This window comes from Melopsittacus undulatus, chromosome 3, assembly GCF_012275295.1.
Source record: "Melopsittacus undulatus isolate bMelUnd1 chromosome 3, bMelUnd1.mat.Z, whole genome shotgun sequence".
Lineage (NCBI taxonomy): Eukaryota > Metazoa > Chordata > Aves > Psittaciformes > Psittaculidae > Melopsittacus > Melopsittacus undulatus.
This window is the reverse complement of record NC_047529.1, coordinates 11,778,536-11,796,466: the sequence shown is the minus strand read 5'-3', so window position 1 is coordinate 11,796,466 and position 17,931 is coordinate 11,778,536. Positions and strand designations below refer to the sequence as shown.

The following is a 17,931-nucleotide window of genomic DNA, read 5'->3' as shown; positions in this document are numbered from 1 at the left end:
TTTTTATCTTACTGTATTGAAGTTTGCCTCTGAGATTTCCATGACACTATCAGCCACAGACCAATATTGTTCTTACCAAACAGAACCCTTGCTGAGAGTCAAAAGTGCTATAAATATTTAAAGAAACAAATCACTAAGTAAGCCAGACTAGTGCCCTAGTCTGTAAATATTACATGGCACATACACAGTTGACAAAACGCAGGCAGGAACACTGAATGGGGCCGTTTCATCGCCTAAATGAAATTATTTGCAGTGCAAAGGCAACTGTAAAAGTCGTTTTTGCTTAATGACGAGCAGCACTCAGAATACGAGGGCTTAAGTCAGCATTTTGCTTGCTGAAAGAAAATTTCCATCCTGTTTTACAGTTTACTGCACAAGCCCCGGGCTGCTTCACCAGGGAGGTTACCAGCATGGTTAATTGCATACTTAAAACGTTGTGGGGGGGGCTTGAGCAGGGGTTGTTTTGTGGTTCTAGAGGTGAGCCTGGAGAAGGCTGCGTGGAGACCTCATAGCAGCCTTCCAGTATCTGAAGGGGGCCTACAGGGATGCTGGAGAGGGACTATTCATTAGGGACTGTAGTGACAGGACAAGGGGTAACTGGGTGAAACTTAAACAGCAGAGGTTTAGATTGGATCTAAGGAAGAAATTCTTTACTGTTAGGGTGGTGAGGTACTGGAATGGGTTGCCCAGGGAGGTTGTGAATGCTCCATCCCTGGCAGTGTTCAAGGCCAGGTTGGATGAAGCCTTGGGTGATATGGTTTAGTGTGAGGTGTCCCTGCCCATGGCAGGGGGTTTGGAACTTGATGTTCTTAAGGTCCTTTCCAACCCTACCTATTCTATGATTCTTTGTATAGCTCCACTATGCCAGGCTGGAGTGTGAGATGCTTCATAGCTCTCAGGCTGCTCTCTGGGCATCAGCTGCCTGGGAGCTCCAGTAACAGAGTGATGCTGAGCATCTAAACACAGGGCCAAGGAGACATGCTGGCAGCTTTTGGGGGCTGCTGTTTGTCCAGGATGTGTCTCTGGTGAGGATGGTGTTGGGGTGCTGTTACTTTTCCTTGAGCAAGAGGAGGTGTTTGGGGCTGCAGAGGTCGCTCCTGTTGTCAGCAAGGCAATTTTCATTACAGCCAAAGCTAGGAGAGGATTTAGTCATGGCCAAATTCATAAAGCCATGAATAATCATGTAAGGGCTTCCTGAGCTCCAGTGGATCCAAAGCTGCATTTTAGCTTGATGGCCAGAATGTTAAATGTTCAGTTCATCTGGAGTGGCAGGTTTTGACTGGGACTCCAGCACATTATTTTCTGACAGCAGATCAGGAATTTGTACCAAAGTGAGAAGTGGCAGCACAGAGAAGATGAAGAGACTTGAGACAAAATCCCAGCAACGCAGCAGTATTAGGCAAATTCCAACTTTCTGTTGTAGGAGCGCAGGAAACACACCTATCATTTCACATCAATGTCATCTTTCCCATGGGTGCCATACAAGTGTAATTTCAAGAGCTAATCTGCATATACTGCCTGGAGCAAGAAAGGTCAGTGACTTGCTATCAGGGGAAGACCTAGGAAGTGACACTGCTTTTTAGGGGTAATCGTGCTGACAGTGCCATTCCCAACGTCTGCTTTTTATTTATGTATTTATTTCTGTATTGCAGCATAATGTAGTTTTCTCCCACCTAAGCTGGAGAACACTAAGAGGAATAACTGGGGAGAGATGGGAGATTGTTGTATGTGAGTGGTGTATATGAAGATGGTAGTGTGGAAAACCTGGAAATGGTTGTGTTTTGGGTCTTCCCTCTCTTTGTTTTGGGTTTGGCTTAGTTTTAGAAGGTTTTTACAGCTTCTGTAGCCTGTGAGTCTATCCAGAGGCCCTGAAGGTTTGTATCAGCTGACACAGAGCTTTTACCAGAAGACCACAGCAGAGTCTGTGCATGTATTTGTAATATTCCTTCACAGTTATGACATGTCTTACAGGTGTATTTTAAATCTTTTTTCAGTTTGGCCATATAACATTTGACCTTATTCCTGTCATACAGGTATATTACTGAGGAGCTGGAGCTAGAAGGATCCTGCACAGAAGAGAGTTACAAGTGAGCAAAATCTTCTTTTTTAAAGAAGACCTAGAAAGACAACTGAAGAAGAGTCAACCTGAACTTTTAAGGTTCTCTTGGTTCTGAAGCAGAAATATCCTGCAGATTCTTTAGATTTTCTTTCAAGAAAGCCTTTGAGACTAAAGATTAGCCATCTCTAGCAGTTGTTTCTGCACTGCCTAAGAGCAACATGTCATGAGCAGAGCCCTGCTGTGTAAGGTACTACACAAGTATAGTAATGAAAACAAGATAGTTGCCCACATTACAGAAATTACATACCTGTACCACACAACGTCTCTTCACGGCTCCTCTCTCAACTGGAGATCAATTTGCTAGGCAGTTCATTGATGCCATGGGCTAAGGCCACAGGCAGTGACAGGCATGTTTAACTTTCAGGGGGAAAATGACCCCAGATACTTCAGGGAGGCAAAAGATGTGGATTTTAGATTGAAATTGGAAGCTGATTATTATGTAAATACAGAATTAGGTGGGTTTATATCTCGGTGTATTCAGGCGTTTTGTATCTTGTGGACTCAGTTCTGCTGTGAGGGTGCATCTTTATCACTGTTGGGTTTTGGGTAACAGGCTAAACTGAAAGGTGCATGCTGACCACCCATTACAAGTGACAAACTGTACCAGCCTGATGTGCTCAAGCACAGGCTGCTGCAAGGTGTGCTTAGAAGCATTATGGCTTATTTAATAGCTGTATCATTTCATCTCCCATGGATTCAGCTCAAGCAGACATTGTTCCTGATACCTCTGTCCCTGTAATTTGTCAGATCCTCCTGTAGCTTGACAAGCAAGCTCCATTCATTAGCATCATTGCGGGTGCCTGGTACAGGATAAATAATCTCAGTAAGGAGGAGATCTGAGTGTGGTCCTGGCTGCTGCCTCTCACAGAGGCTTTGGCTGGAGCAATGCAAGGATTTTGGGGTGTATATGGGCATAAGGCACCTCTTCTGCTTTGCCAGGCCCCCTGTCTGGACACAGTGCAGATGAGATCCAGCTGAGCACTGGCCTGTTCCTTCTCTGGTGGATGTGTCTGATGGATTTTAATTCCTCATCTGAACAAAGAGATGAGCCAGGCACCTCATTCTGTCTCACTGTAGAGCTACTAAGATGATAATTGAATTCCTGGGGCTTGGTTCAACCATGTGCTTGCTACTCCAGCTCTAAGCCACTGTAACAGTTGGTACTAGTGAGCTATGGGTGAATAAAAAGGACATGGAACTGTTGGAACAAGTCCAGAGGAGGCCATGAGGATGATCAGGGGACTGGAGCACCTCCCATATGAAGAGATGCTGAGAAAGTTGGAGCTGTTCAGCCTGGAGAAGAGAAGGCTGCGTGGAGACCTCATAGCAGCCTTCCAGTATCTGAAGGGGGGCCTGTAGGGATGCTGGTGCGGGACTCTTCATTAGGGACTGTAGTGATAGGACAAGGGGTAACGGGTTGAAACTTAAACAGCAGATGTTTAGATTGGATAAAAGGAAGAAATTCTTTACTGTTAGGGTGGTGAGGTACTGGAATGGGTTGCCCAGGGAGGTTGTGAATGCTCCATCCCTGGCAGTGTTCAAGGCCAGGTTGGACAGAGCCTTGGGTGATATGGTTTAGTGTGAGGTGTCCCTGCCCATGGCAGGGGGGTTGGAACTGGATGATCTTAAGGTCCTTTCCAACCTTAACTATTCTATGATTCTATGAATATTTATAGAGAGTGATGTTTAACAACAACAAAGCCTAAGTATCTGTGCAACTCCATTATCCGTTATATTGCAACCAGCACTGCATATACATAAGACCTCTGAAACGATTTTTGCTGCCATTAGTGAAGCTGGATAGATGGTGTCCCTTGAGGTGCTGCCTTTTCAGATTTGATTGGTGTTTTCTCCAGATCTGTCCCCTTAGCACCTTCTGAATGAGATGAATTTGTTCCTGAAATGGGCTGCAGGATTTTCAATCCATGAAAACTAATTGGCATCCAAGAATGAAGATAATCCAGCTAGCATATCTAATTAGAGAAAAGCAATCCTCATATTCCCCGAACAGTCTCAATTTAGAAGGAGCTCAGACACAGGAACTCGCTTGTCATCCTTTGAAGTTCTAGCTTCTAGCAGGAGCCAAACATGTTTGGGTTTTTTAAAGCATTTATATTTGAGAGAACCCAGCAGGATAAATGCTATTTATTCATAGCACGATAGACTGTCACAATATTATGAGGCATGTATATCACTGCAATCTAAGTTCTGACACATGTGAGAAGGGAGGTTGGGGTGTGCCACTCGCAACCCGTGGAGTGAAATGTGCCACTGCCTGCTGTAATCTTGACTTAATGCAGTCACATCTCTTTCTTAATCCAAGGGAAAGCTCATGCCAGCTGATACCTGCCTGTAAGAGTCCATGTGAAGCAACACTGTTTTGAAAACATGTGCTGACTTAATTAACTGTCTTCTCTGTCTGGTTTTCCAGCACTGTAAAGAGAAGTCTCTGGGATCATGTTTGGAAATCCTGCCCTTGGGTGCTGAAAATGGAATTAGATATATTCCATCCAGTTCTATCCCAGCTCCTGTCACAGACCTCCTGCAGAGCTTGCAAATCTTTGTAACCTCGATTTTGATCAAATCTGAAGGCGTTAACATGTGCTCCCATTTACACCCTGATGCAAATGATGGCAAATCATGCCCTGGCAGTGCTCTCACATCTTCTCTTACCAATGGCAGATACAGGGCTTCTTGGTTCTTTGGGATCAGCCCACACAATGCTGAGGTTAGGGAGCATTTCACAGAAATCCTACAAGTCAAGTATAAATAAACCAACTGGCACTGAGAAGACAGCCCTGAATCACAAAATGGGTTGGAAGGAACCTTAAAGCTCATCCAGTTCCAACCCCCTGCCACAGGCAGGGACACCTTCCACTAGACCAGGTTGTTCCAGGCCCCATCCAGCCTGGCCTTAACACTGCCAGGGATGGGGCAGCCACAGCTTCTCTTGCAGGGCCTCACCACACTGCTGTGGTGCAAGGGATGGATTAGAAGCCACGTGAGGCAGGGGTGTGGGAATGCTCAGTCTGAGCTGTCTGTTCTGCAGCAAGAAGGCTTCTGTAGTGGTGATTGTACTGATCATCAGCAGGATTTGTGTGGCACAGGTACTTAGTATGAATGCCTCATAGAAACTAAAATAACTGGCCATTTTCACTCATCTTTGTATCACTTGTCCCTTCTGACTGTCATGTCCAAGTTAAGTACAGCCAAGCAAATGCTGGAGTGGAGCAGTTACACAAGGGTAACCAGAAAGTGCTATTTATATGCCTGGGGAAGCAGAGAATGCTTAAAAGGCAAATATTTAATCTAAAAATCCTTCTCGTGAGCAAATGAGGAGGTTGAGGTTAGACTGGGTCCTCAGACAGACAGGAGAGGACATGGGGGCCTTGGAGACATCGAAGTCCTTCATAGTCTTGGATGAGGCTCTCAACTTCCCACAGTCTGGTGATGTCCAAAGAAGCTTCTGCCTGTGGAGATGGGGCTCGTATAGGCAAGAGCAGCATGCAGGAGGGGGAGGTTGAGGACGGAGTGAAGACACTGCAGTATGGATTTGCTTTTCATGGTGGCCAGGTAACAAGAGGCTCTGTTCGCAGAAGCTGTAATGTGAATGCAAGGTGGACAAAGTACTTTGTCTGCTAGAGGTAAAACAAGCTTCAACTGGAGTTGAAGTTCCTGGCTTCCTTCATGGACAGATGGAGCTACATGTGAGTTTTATTGGAGTCTTGTGTCCTTGTGTCCTGTTTCATCTGTTTAAAGGCTGTCTGCTTATAGCAGCCTGGTATTGTTAATACACAATAGCCGGCGCACAGAATGATAACAGAAGTAACTGCTGTTTTGATGTATAGATCCATTGTCCTCCATGAGCACTGGCAATTAGAGGGCCACCTGCTTAGTGCTGAGAACAAACAAAAAAGAACAGCTGAAAAATACACGTAATGTGGAGATGGCCCTTTAAGAGTTAATGAAAGGAAAAGCAAAACAAGTCCTAGGCTCACAGTGTCTTTGCCTGGCTCTGAAGGGAGCCGGTGGGAGCATTCAGACTTGCTCTGTGGGGAGCTCATCATAGCCTGTCATTTGTGCTTTCCAGTCCATCACAGGCTAACTGGGACAGTGGGGCTGTCTTAAGGAAATTATGCAGAACTCCATCTCTGTAGGTTTGCTGTGGCTCCCCAGAGCATCATCACAGTAAATACGAGGTTTGCCTGTGGAGATGGATGCTGAGAACAGTGATTTCCCCAGCAAAGCTCTGGAGGAGCCTGTGTGTCATTCATGCACCAGATGACACAAGTACCGGGATCACTTTCCAGTCGTTCCCTGGTTCGGGGTTTGCTGTGTGAAGGGCGGGGGGGACACAAATGATTTGAATGGAAGGGACAAAAACCGTGCAGGAAAAAAGAGATTCCTGCAGGGTCTGAAAAGGCTTTGGTCGGAAACGGACCTGGAAAGGCAGCGGTGATTTCTTGTGAGAGCTGTTCCAGAGGGCTGGATTCCCGCACCTCCTCCCTGGAGGCAGAGGCTCAGCATCCTCTGACAGCGGGAAGGACCTGAGGACGATCCCGCATCCTCTGAGCTAGGGAAAGGGGCAGGAAATCCTGCTCTTCTCCTTTTCTTAGGGGATGGCTATGGGGGTGTACAGGGCTATTTGGAGTATGGGCAGGAGGAAGATACCTGGTAGTTAGTTGCAAAGGAAGGGAACACGCGCTCCGCTTCCCCAGCCGGGGAGAAACTCGACTCGAGGCTGGGGTGGAAGGGATGGAGAGGGGATGGAGGCGAGATGGGGAGGGGGCGGCCCGGGGCGGGGGGGGGTGTGGGTATCGGCACCGCCCCCGGGGGCTCGCAGTGACGCAGGCTCCCAGCGGCGCCCCCCGCCCGTCTCCTCCGCCCCCTCTGCCCCCTTTAAATAGCGCCGAGCGGAGCCGAGCGGAGCCGACGAGAGCGGAGCAGAGCCGAACATGGGGCCGTTGGTGCTGCTCAGCCTCCTGTGCGCCGCCGCCCTGGCAGGTGAGCGGGACCCGGGCCCCCAGTGCGGCACCACCGCGGCCGTGGGGCGGGCGGGAGGGGACGGGCGGGTTTTGCCTCTGGAGAGCGCGGGAGCCGAGGGGTGACGCCACCGCTGGGTCATGACGTCATGCCCGGCCCGCCCTGCGTCACCCCCGGGGTCGCCCCTCGGTACGAGGCAGGTTGAGTTAGGGCCGGGGGTCCGCGGGGCTGGTCCCGCACCCGCTGAGCGCTGCTCCCCCTGTACCCCTGGGTGCGCTCAGTGACACGGGTTGGTGGTGGTCTTGGCAGTGCTGGGATACCGGCTGGACTCTATGGTTCTATGGTCTATTACAGTCCCCCCTCCCCACCCTCTATGCAGTTTCTTTCCACGAATTCTCTTCAAGTGGTGCTGCTGTTTGCCACCTTGTCCTTAATGCTGAGGGATGCTGTGAAACAGCAGCGCTGCATCTTTTACTAACATAACACCATGTTCTTGGTGTTCGGCACTAAGTATTAAATCCACTCTGTGAAATGAAGATTAAACACAATAGGATGAGGTGGTGGCTCAGCTTTATAGCGTTTTATATGTGCTACATCGTTTCCTGAATGAATCAGTGTTGTTCTGGGCTGAGTAATTCAGCTTTAGGTCTATTAGAAGTATGCACGTCAAAACGCTTCTGGGACTTGTACTTTGTTGTGAAGTTGGCATCCTTCAGGTACCTTTGTTGTAATCAGAAGGGAGGGTGGAAGATGGGTGAGAGACCCCAGCTCCAAGAAGCTCACCAGGTTTATTTCACAGAGCCCATGGGGATTCTTTACTAAGTTTGTTTTCCCTGTTTGTGCCATAAAAATAGGTCGGGTACATCTTTACATCCTTGCTTTAAAATGGCAGACAACAGTCAGCTCAGGGGCTTTCTTTGGGGCTGGGAATGGGTGAAACATTAACTTCAAGAACTTTCTAGTGCTCCTTCTGCAAATCGCTATGCCAAAGTTCCTGTGATCTTTCCTAGGAAAGGTTCTTGCTGACATTTTGATGAGCAATGGCACTGCACTGAGTCATCCGCACTAAAGGAACAAAGCCATGCGGGGATTTCATCAGGCACCCACCAAAAGATGTGTCCCAGTCTTGGAGACACGAGCCAAAGCCACGTGAATGTGTCCTGCATTCCTCATCCTCTTTTGTGATCTCCATCAGCTCCCAGCACCTCTGCAGAATCAGATAACCTGATCAGAACTGCCTGGGCAGCCCTGGCTCAGGAGCTGGAGGCAGACCCAGGGCTTGGCTTCACTGTGTGGGTCTGCATGCAGGCAGGGGGAGGTTTTCCATCCCGGTGCTTGCTCTGGCTGTGTTCCTGCTGTGCATCCCTGCAGCTGTATGTCTGCTGGGTGCGAGGGTGCCTGGTGCTGTCAGCGGTGCCAGGGCGATGGCTTCACCCCTCCTGACCACACGTGGAGAGGAGAGGTGCTGGGCAGCCATCTCCAGCTGGCGCATGGCCCTAAGGGAGCTTTTGCCAGCTGGCATGGGCTAGCGCTGCCAGCACTAGTGTAAAGTGGGGCACGCTGGCTCCCCACGGGCTTCCTATCTTGGCTCTGGCAGGGAAGCTGCCTCAATGTGTTATTTCAGGCTCTGGGATGGATTGGATACTCATTTTGTTCCTCCAGCAGGTTAATATGACTTATGTTCAGTTCCGTTTGCTTCTTCTGACGTTATGATTGCTGTGTAGTCATAGCCTAGCCTGTGTTTCCTCTTTGTGCATGCCAGCTTTCACCATTAACCAAGCACTTGCTTGGTCATTAATCTATCTGTAGATATCCTTAGAGAGGAGGGAGCTTTGGAGTGGCAGGGCAAAGGCAGTGAGTACAGCCTGGCTTTATGTTCCTGCACCATTGATGTAGTGCTCAAGTTGGCATCTCTAATAGCAAAAGACATTCAGAAGTTTGTCTGTTCTGTGTTTTACCACATGAACCGGGTGTAGCTCACAGGAGATGCACTGTGGCAGCATCACAACTAACAGGACAAAATCAGGTGTGAGCTTTTCTACATGTCATGATCTCTCATGGGCTGGGGGACCAGAGAAGCCTCATCAAGAGGCAATGAAGTGGATTATCCCCTCTCATTACATGCAGGTGGTGACTGAGCAGCTTATGCCGTAAGAGCAGCGTCTCTGATCGCTTTGGGATTGGGAGAATGTTCCTTTAGTGGTTAACACTATTTTCTAGTAGAAGGAACCTCCTACCCCCATGTGTACGTACATCCTTATCCTCAGATGGAGGATGCGGGCAGGTTGGGCTGCAGCAGCGTCAGCACCGTGGTAGTTATTTGCGTACCAGGTTAGTAAATAAAGTAACCAAAAGCCTGGCTCAGTCAGCCCTGAACGCAAGAGGTGGGGAGAGGGTTGGCTCTGATAGCACCATCTCCCCACACACCATCTGGCGTTCAGGGGAAACGATGGGGTAGGGATGCAGTGCTATTTTAGGGGAATCCCTTCTGTGCTAGCCTTGTGTGGGTTCCCTTCTCTGGGCGCAGTTGTATACGCAGTGAAGAGACGGGGGCTGGAGAAGCAACTTCCTACATATGGGCTTGGGGAGCAAAAATAGAGAGCAATGGAAATACCAAGAGGTTATTAATTGTGTTGTGTTCAGTTATCGCACAGAGTCAGTGCTCAAGGGGATGTCTGCTTCCCCTGCAGGCACAGAAGAGAGTAACAGCGTTTGCTGCTGTCAGCAGTGCAAGGCTACAGGCTCCTGTCTGCTCTGTAGGAAGCTTCGTTGGGCAGTATTGGTTTTCCTGGCCACTGTATTGTAGACTGACCCCCTTCATCTCCATAACCCGCTCTGTGCTCCCCTGATACAAGAGAACTCTGTCCCCAACCAAGCAGCATTGCAGAGAGGGTGATAGATGAATTTAAGACTTTCCTGACTTGTGTCGAAACTTCAGAGCTGCACCCCAACTGTACCTGTGTGTACTGTGGTTATGTACCATGCACTAAGTCCATGAAGCCACAATACAATGAGCCTTTTCTCTGCGTACTGGTGTGTGGCTGACAGACTCGCTCAACTTCACCTCTGCAAACCTCAAGGTGGATGAGGCTTGACATGGTTCTTGAATAATGCAGCCAAGCTCATTAGGCAGCTGGAGACATTGCAGCAGTGATGGCAAAACAAAGCAGCATGGAGGCTGTGTTTGTGACAGCTTCCTTCTGTGAGCACATATGTTGGACTGAGTAGAATTGGTGCAAGGAGGTGTTAATACCCCGCGTGTCCTCAGGGCAGAGATTGAGGCAGGTTGTGCTGCTTCCTTCTGGAGCAGTGTTTTCCACTGGGATTAGATTTTTCTTCTTTCTTGGGGTGATAATGGCTCACTCAGTGAATGGAGTTTTCCTTGTCCCTTCTGGCTCTGTCCTTCCCTTGAGATGCCACCCAAGGCATGTCCTTCCCATCCAAGTGAGACAGGATGTCTCCAGTAGGACTAGGACACCAATTGCTTTCAAGTCTTGAAGAATGGTATCCTAATGGGGAAGTGATGATGGGGCACACAGAGCCCCTTGCAGAAGCCAAAAGGTGCAAACTGGCCTTGCTTGTTTCCTGGCTTTTCACCACCAGGCAGGTGCAGCTATGTGAAGATCTAACTTGCAATAAAGCTTTTGTCTGGGAATTTGAGTGTTGCTGTTTCTTGGTGTATGTTCTTTTTGTGGATAATTTGAGGGCTCCTGTCAGTGATGCTTGTTGCAGGATTAATGAGTCTGTAATAATCTGTTTTTCTTCTAGGTGTCAGTGCAGTTCCAGTGGAAAAAGACCATGTTGAGGAAATGGTGAGTAGCTGGGTGTGAAAGCAAAGTTCAGAGAGAAATCAGCCTCATGCTCTCCATGTTTTGTCTTTAAACTCTCAGGGTAATGCTTGTTTCCCCTAAGGGTAAACTCTTCAGAGATCGTTGGTGACGTGGAGCTCAGAGTCCCTTTAGCTGTCAGAAGATGCCTGCATGCACTTCAGTGCATCTGATGAAAATGGAAGCTGGCTTCTTGTGTCAGTGTGGTGTTACACACTGCACAGCTGCCCCCAGAATGATCTGAAGCATTATTTGATAGTACATGTTACTGAACTGTAAAAAGTCAGATGGCAACTGTGAAGAAAGATGCAATATCTACAGTTGCCAACTATGTAATGGACTTTCTAATGCAGTCCTTCCTTCTCCTGCTTTGGAAAGAGATTCTTAACCTGTTTGATTAAATAGATGCCATTAGCTGCTCTCAGACCTTGTAACCTGATGTCAGGCCCTCTCCACTGGTTGACAGTGTAATAATTTAGGTTAGTAAACACCTGGTAATAACTGAAAACGATTAAAGCACAAACATCTGTATGAATGTTTCATTGTGTCCCCCCATCCAGGCACCCAGATTGTCAGCCCGAGGCTCTCGTACTGCTGCTGATCTGAGCATTCACTTACAACCAACAGCTTCAACACTTGGAAAATGATGTGTGAATTCATACAGGAGTTCATACCCCAGTAGAATTCATACTCTGCTAGCATTTAGCACCAGAGGAGGTTGTGTGGCTTCCCTAAATGAATTTAGTTCCTCTGTTTCCAGAAGCCTACCCCATTGAATGTTAGGCACTGAAGAGGCAGGGCATGAAAAATAGAACATGTCACAGTGGATATAAAGGTGGTTTTGATTTATTGGCAATTCAAGCAGTACTTCTGGTAACACCTTTGCAGCATCCTCATTTGGATAGATCCTGCAGGATGATCCTCATCTTTTGACCATGTGTAGTGTTGGTTATTTTGCCTGTAGGGTGCCATTACCTCATGTTGTTTGACTCCTTTGTACTGAATAGGGTATTTAGTATTTTAAAGGAGCCTGTTACCCATGCAAAGAAAAGGGGATAAAAATGAGCTAATGACTACACTCCTGTTACTGGTATGGGAGTGAGGAGCAAAGCACTTGATGCTCAAATGCAAGGTGTGATAGAGCTGGGAATGACTCAAAACTCATAAATGTAAGCCTGAACTCCAGTCCTGAAGCAGCTTTCCTCACTAACTGGGTCAGAAGCAGGATTTCCATTTCTGCTGTGAGAATTTTTTCTCCTGTTGTCTCCTCCAGGTAACACAGTGCATAGTGGAGGTTCTCTCTAATGCTCTCTCCAAGCCAAATGCCCCTCCAATTAATCCTGAGTGCAAAGACATCCTGAGGGAAGGTAAGTACAACATCACCTGAACTTCTGGAAGGGATTTGGTAGATGGATTCTGTGTTGCAGCTGCTGAACTGTTATTTCAGCCCATGTGAAGCTGTCTTGTTTCCTTCTGTTTAGTCTGTCTTGCTCACAGAGCAAGCAGCCTGACCTGGTAACTGTCAGGGATTCCAGGATAACACATGTGGCTCTCTACTTAAGCCACCTGGAGAGTCTGGGACAAGTTCTTCAGGTAGCCTGAGTGGTTTGGACCACACACTGAATGCTTCCCAGAGTATGAACTGCTTCAAATAACCACCACTTAAATCAGCACAGCTGCTGTGCCTGGTGGCAACTGAATCAATGCCCAGCTCGGGAGAAGGGAGTCTTTTGCTCTGCCTGGAAACGATTTGTGGTCTGATTCCAGAGGTCTGGAGATGTGTGCTGAAAGCTCCTTGTGGATGCCTGTGGAAGGGCTCATTTCAGATGAGCTCATTCCTGCAGCACCGTGCTTAGCTGCCTCAGTGTCAGGTGTAAGCCTGTTTGCATGCTTGATCTCTGTAGTGAAGCATGGCTGAGTTTGACACTGTGCCAAACTGCACATCACACACGTCTTTCTCCTCGGTCCATTTATATTTATGTGATTACAGAACAATAAAAGGGCTCTTGACCGCACCTGAAAGCAGGAAGCAATCATGAAACCCATCTGACTCCTCTTTGTTCATAGAGGGAATAGTGCACAGCCCTAATAAAGTCATCAGAAGACAGTGGGTTTGGAGCTTTGGGAATACTTGCATTTGTCCTCAGCTCCAAACTTCTAGGAGATGCTGAATGCCATCAGGCATTGAGCTTTGTTTATGACATTGTTGGCTGCAAGGAAAGAAAAGAGTACGTTTGCCATGTTCTGGAAAATAAAAGCTGTAAAGAGCAGGGTAAGGACCATATTTTTGCCATTAGACAACTAATTCAGTGCACAGGATACCAGGTGATGGGAAGCTTTTCGGAAAGAAGGAGTTATTTTTAAACCTATGCAGCTACTGTCTGAAAACCTCTAGGAATCATGAGCTATTTCTGATGTTACAAGTGCAGCAACAATATCATCATAGAAATAGACCATTACCATTGTGGTCAATGTCAGACTTTCATTTAGCGTGGAAATAGTGGAAGGAGCAGCATTTGATTAAATAAAACTCTTCTGAAATAACTATTTTTTACTCATTCCATTTAGAACTTTTAGAATGTGCTAAAAGCCCCAGGTATTTTTGAGTAGCTTGAAAGAGATGGTTGTCTTTTCTGTGAATCAGAGGATGTGATGGATAAGACCTGGCATTCAGAGAATGGAACAAGCTCCAGATCCCATTGATTTTTTTTTCTAATGGGAATGAGAATGAATTTAGTTCAATAGTAAAAATGTGATCACAAACAGAGAAAAAAGCCAGAGAGGAAGAATGATTCTGGAAATGTCAGTGGAACTTATATAAGCACATGATTAAATGGAAAAAGCAGTTAATGCTTGTCCAGGCAAACGTACAAAATGTTAGAAACTGGCTAATTGGAAAAGCAGAATTAAAACATTGATTCTGTCCAAATCTTATTGTTACTTTGGGAAGACAGTTACCTATTTAAACTGAAAACTGTGCTTCAGTGGAGACTTGGATTAGTGCATTACACTGCTTTTGTTGTTGTAGGTGGTAGAAATGACAAAGAGAGAAGTGAAAACAAACAACTCGAAGTGAGGCATTTGAAAGACCCAGCAGAGACTGAAAAGCACCAAACTGGGAGTGTGGAGAAAGAGGAGAGTCAGATAGAAGAGGAGTCTAAAATGTACATGAAAGGAAGTGATGAAGAGAAACTTGATCACGACGAAGGTAAAAGCCAGGAAGAGGAGGATGGACACTACGCACCTATGCATACAGAAGAAAAGAAACACTATCAGGGAATCAGAAAAGAGCAGGAGAACAGCTACCTCAGTGAAGAAGACAGCAAAGAGAGCAAGAGCCATGATGAAGAGGCAGAGCATGCTGTTCTCAACAGGAAGCTCCACTCTGGAGGCACAAGCACAGAAGAGCTGCCTAATGGGAATGATCAGCACCCCATGGGCCACTGGCAGTCGGAGGAGGGAATGAAGAGCCCTTACAAAAGAATTCATGAAGGTGAAGAGGGAGAAGCAGAGGAAGAAAAGAGTGAAAAATACTACCATGAGTCTAAGGTACGTGGTTTCTCCCACCAGCAAGAGCATGAGGAATCTGATGAAAGTGAAGAAACAGAGGAGGAAAAGCAACCCTCCAAACCCAGACATTATCAAGGGAAGCTCAGAATGGGTGACACCTCTGATGAAAAGAAGGGCCATGGTGATGGGAAGGAGGAACAACATGAGGAATCAAACCTAGAGGCAGCGCTTCTCTGGGACAAAAGGAACCACCATCAAAAACACCATGAAGAGTCTGAGCAGCAGCGTGAGGAGAAGAGTGGTAACCAGGGGAGGCATGGGTCTGAAGAGGGGGAGAAGAGCAATGCAGAGCGGGGGACTGAGGAATACAGAGAAGGGTGGCAGCAGAGTGAAGAGACCAGTGAAGAAGAGAACAAGAAGCATCACCACAGTGAAGAAAGTAATGAGAAAGGGCACGAGGAGAGGAGACACCGTGATGAATTACATGAGGCAAGGAGGCACCATCCTGAGGAAAGGACATACCTTGGAGATGAAAGCGAGGAAGAGCTGGACAGGTACCTCAGCGGTGGCAGCAAGGAGAGGCAGCATCGTGCTGGAGGGAGATACAGCTTGTGGGACAATGAAGATGAAGGGGCACAGAAAGCACACGCTCGAGAGCGCAAAGGGCAGGCCCGAAAACACTACAGCCCTGAGGACAGTGTAGGGCAGCAGCGCTACCCTGGCAACAGTGAGGAGGAGGAGGAAGTGGAAAAGAAGCATCAGAGCAGTGATGAGATGGAAAATGAAGAGGAGAACATGGAGGAGGGAAGATACACAGAGATGGAAGAGTACAGAAGCCGTCTCCCTGCAGAGAATAAGAGAACCGCAGCATCCTACAGATCTTTCTACCCACTGCTGTGGTGGAAGAGTCAGCGTTTTGAGAAGAGGGATAGCACAGGAGAGCAGCTTCTGGAGGGCAAAGAGGAAGGTAGGCCCATCCTGGATGAGAAGAGCCTGTTCCCTGAATATAATGACTACGACTGGTGGGAGAAAAAGCAAATCCTGAGTGCTCTGAACCACGGGCGCAACGAGAAGAGGAATTTTGGCAAGATGAACAGATACGACGTGAAAAGGCAGTACAAGAAGATGGATCCACTTGCACAGCTCCTGAGTTACAGGAAGAAATCAGCTGAATTCCCAGAGTTGTACAGTTCTGGGGAAGACATGAAAAAACGTCACATCAGGAATGACAGGAGGAGTCTGAGCCAGAGGCCTCTGACGGAAGAGGAGGTACGTGTGTCCCTGCAAAGCCAGGGGAACCTGACTTCACATGCACATTTCTAAATCCATTCCCGGGGCTTATTGAAACAAACACAATTTGTCACACTGAGGGGTCTGAAATGGTACAAAAATCTACTTTCTTTGAACAAATTCAGCAGAACTGTCCTAGGGCACAGTTCATAAAATAAAGACACATTAGATATATTGGTTATATCTGCTGCAAGACAAGGAAGAGAAAGGAGATTTTCTTCTTTGGGCCCTCTAGAGTCTTGCAGACTAATGAAGGAGCAAAGAGGCGATTAACAAGCACCACTGGGTCTGTTGGGCTGTTTAAATTGAGTGAAAACTGAGTTAGACATTGAATGAAATGCAGCTGTCCACTGACTTCTGCTGTGACATCAGAGCAGAGCCTGGCTTGCACTTGTAAGCCCACTTCATGTGTGTAGTTCCCATGGATGTGAGTCCTGTTCTTGTTGAACTCCCTGTTAAGCTCTGGAGCCTCCTGTTATGTCCAGGAAAACTGACACTACACCCATCAGCTAGATGCTCCTCATCTATGTCACTGTATCTATTGCACAGAGCTGGGCTGGGAGCAGTGGAGGTTTAATCATTTCTATAGAGGTTAAATAGTGTTAGCAAGTCATCGTAATAAACAAGAATTGCCTGCATGTGTTTCCCCCCAGCATCTGTTAAGGTAGAGGTGTTCATCTTGTTGCAACACTGTGCTTGCTGTGTACCCTAAACCTGAACCACTGTGATCAAAAGGTTGTAGCCTCCTAAGGGATCTTCACCTGGGCAGCAAGATACTGCATACCTCAGGGAGCAGCATCTGAGGTAGTGGGAGATCACTGCTAGATAATCATAGAATCACAGGATGGTTTGAGTTGGAAGACACCTTAAAGCTCCTCCAGTTCCAACCCCCTGCCATGGGCAGGGACACCTTCCACTAGCCCAGGTTGCTCCAAGTCCTGTCCAACCTGGCCTTGAACACTGCCAGGGATGGGGCAGCCACAGCTTCTCTGGGCACCCTGTGCCAGGGCCTCACCACCCTCCTAATATCTAATCTAAACCTCCCCTCTGTCAGTTTAAATCCATTCCCCCTTGTCCTGTCCCTACATGTCCTTGTCAAAAGTCCCTCTCCATGTTTCTTGTAGGCCCCCTTTAGGCATTGAACGCTGCTCTAAGATCTCTCTGGAGCCTTCTCTTCTCCAGGCTGAACCACCCCAGCTCTCTCAGCCTGTCTCCAGAGCAGAGGTGCTCCTGCCTTTGGAGCATCTTCGTGGCCTTCTCTGGACTTGCCCAGCCAGCCCCCTCTCGTTCTGGGGACTCCAGAGCTGAGAATGGTGCTTTAAAGCTAAAACCATCAAGCTGTAATTAAGCCAGGTCTCATAATAAGCATTTTGATACATTCCCCAGCCCTAATTTGGTTAAAAGGAGGAAATCACACAAATCCCCAAAGTATGTGCAGCACGCACTGCTGTTAACATCGCTCACCCAGCAGCCTGCCCAGGGACCAGTGAGCAGCCGGAGATGTCTGCCTCAGAAATAGTCTCTCTGTCTCTTGCCAGTGTTATTTGATGTGTGAAATGCTCTTTATTGTTTCCTCAGGAAAAAGAACTGGAGAACCTGGCTGCCATGGATCTGGAGCTGCAGAAAATAGCTGAGAAGTTTAATGACAACAGGAGAGGCTGAAGACGAGCTGCTTGGCGCTTCAAAGCTCAATGTAGCTGCACTCACAATACCTGTATTTTGTGGTAAATTCACTGCCACTGGATTGTTGTTTGCCCTAAAGACAGGAAATACTATTTAACTGTCCACTATAGTGTAGTGATTTATACAGCTGAAAATGTCTTTGATTTGCTCTTATGCTATTGAGATTTGAATAGCATGGATTTTAGTATTCTACCCTTTCATGCAAGGCAGATATTTTTAATATGCTTGTGAAAATAATTGTGTTGGTGTTCTTCAGAGATATATTTGTCTGAGTTTGAAATAATAAAAACCATTGATCTTGGACCAAACTTTCTCCTTGCTTGATTGATTGGGTTATTTCAAAGTAAGTTGTATCAGATTGCGTACAAAACGCTTAGAACAGTTAGGGTTGGAAAAGACCTTAAGAGCATCTGGTTCCAACCCCCCTGCCATGGGCAGGGACACCTCACACTAGAACTCACACTGACTTGTGTTTCACCAATGATTTTGAAAGTTACAGGGAGCCTGCCCGTGCCCTTT

General features: G+C 47.2%; 1 protein-coding gene across 1 annotated transcript; it reads left to right on the top strand.

Annotated features, from left to right (window-relative positions):
- The first annotated feature begins 7,074 nt into the window (after positions 1-7,074).
- Positions 7,075-17,723, top strand: CHGB (chromogranin B). Its single transcript, XM_005147424.3, has 5 exons — positions 7,075-7,123; positions 10,871-10,914; positions 12,203-12,296; positions 13,958-15,708; positions 17,308-17,723. Exons 1-5 carry the CDS (start codon positions 7,075-7,077, stop codon positions 17,389-17,391), a joined length of 2,022 nt encoding a protein of 673 aa, XP_005147481.2. The 3' UTR covers positions 17,392-17,723.
- The last annotated feature ends 208 nt before the right edge of the window (positions 17,724-17,931 follow it).

Excerpts from the sequence above, each read along its gene's own strand:
- CHGB (XM_005147424.3), top strand. The coding sequence starts at position 7,075 with ATGGGGCCGTTGGTGCTGCTCAGCCTCCTGTGCGCCGCCGCCCTGGCA. Across the intron at positions 10,915-12,202 it reads AAGACCATGTTGAGGAAATG|GTAACACAGTGCATAGTGGA; the intron begins GTGAGTAGCTGG and ends TGTCTCCTCCAG. Across the intron at positions 12,297-13,957 it reads CAAAGACATCCTGAGGGAAG|GTGGTAGAAATGACAAAGAG; the intron begins GTAAGTACAACA and ends TTGTTGTTGTAG.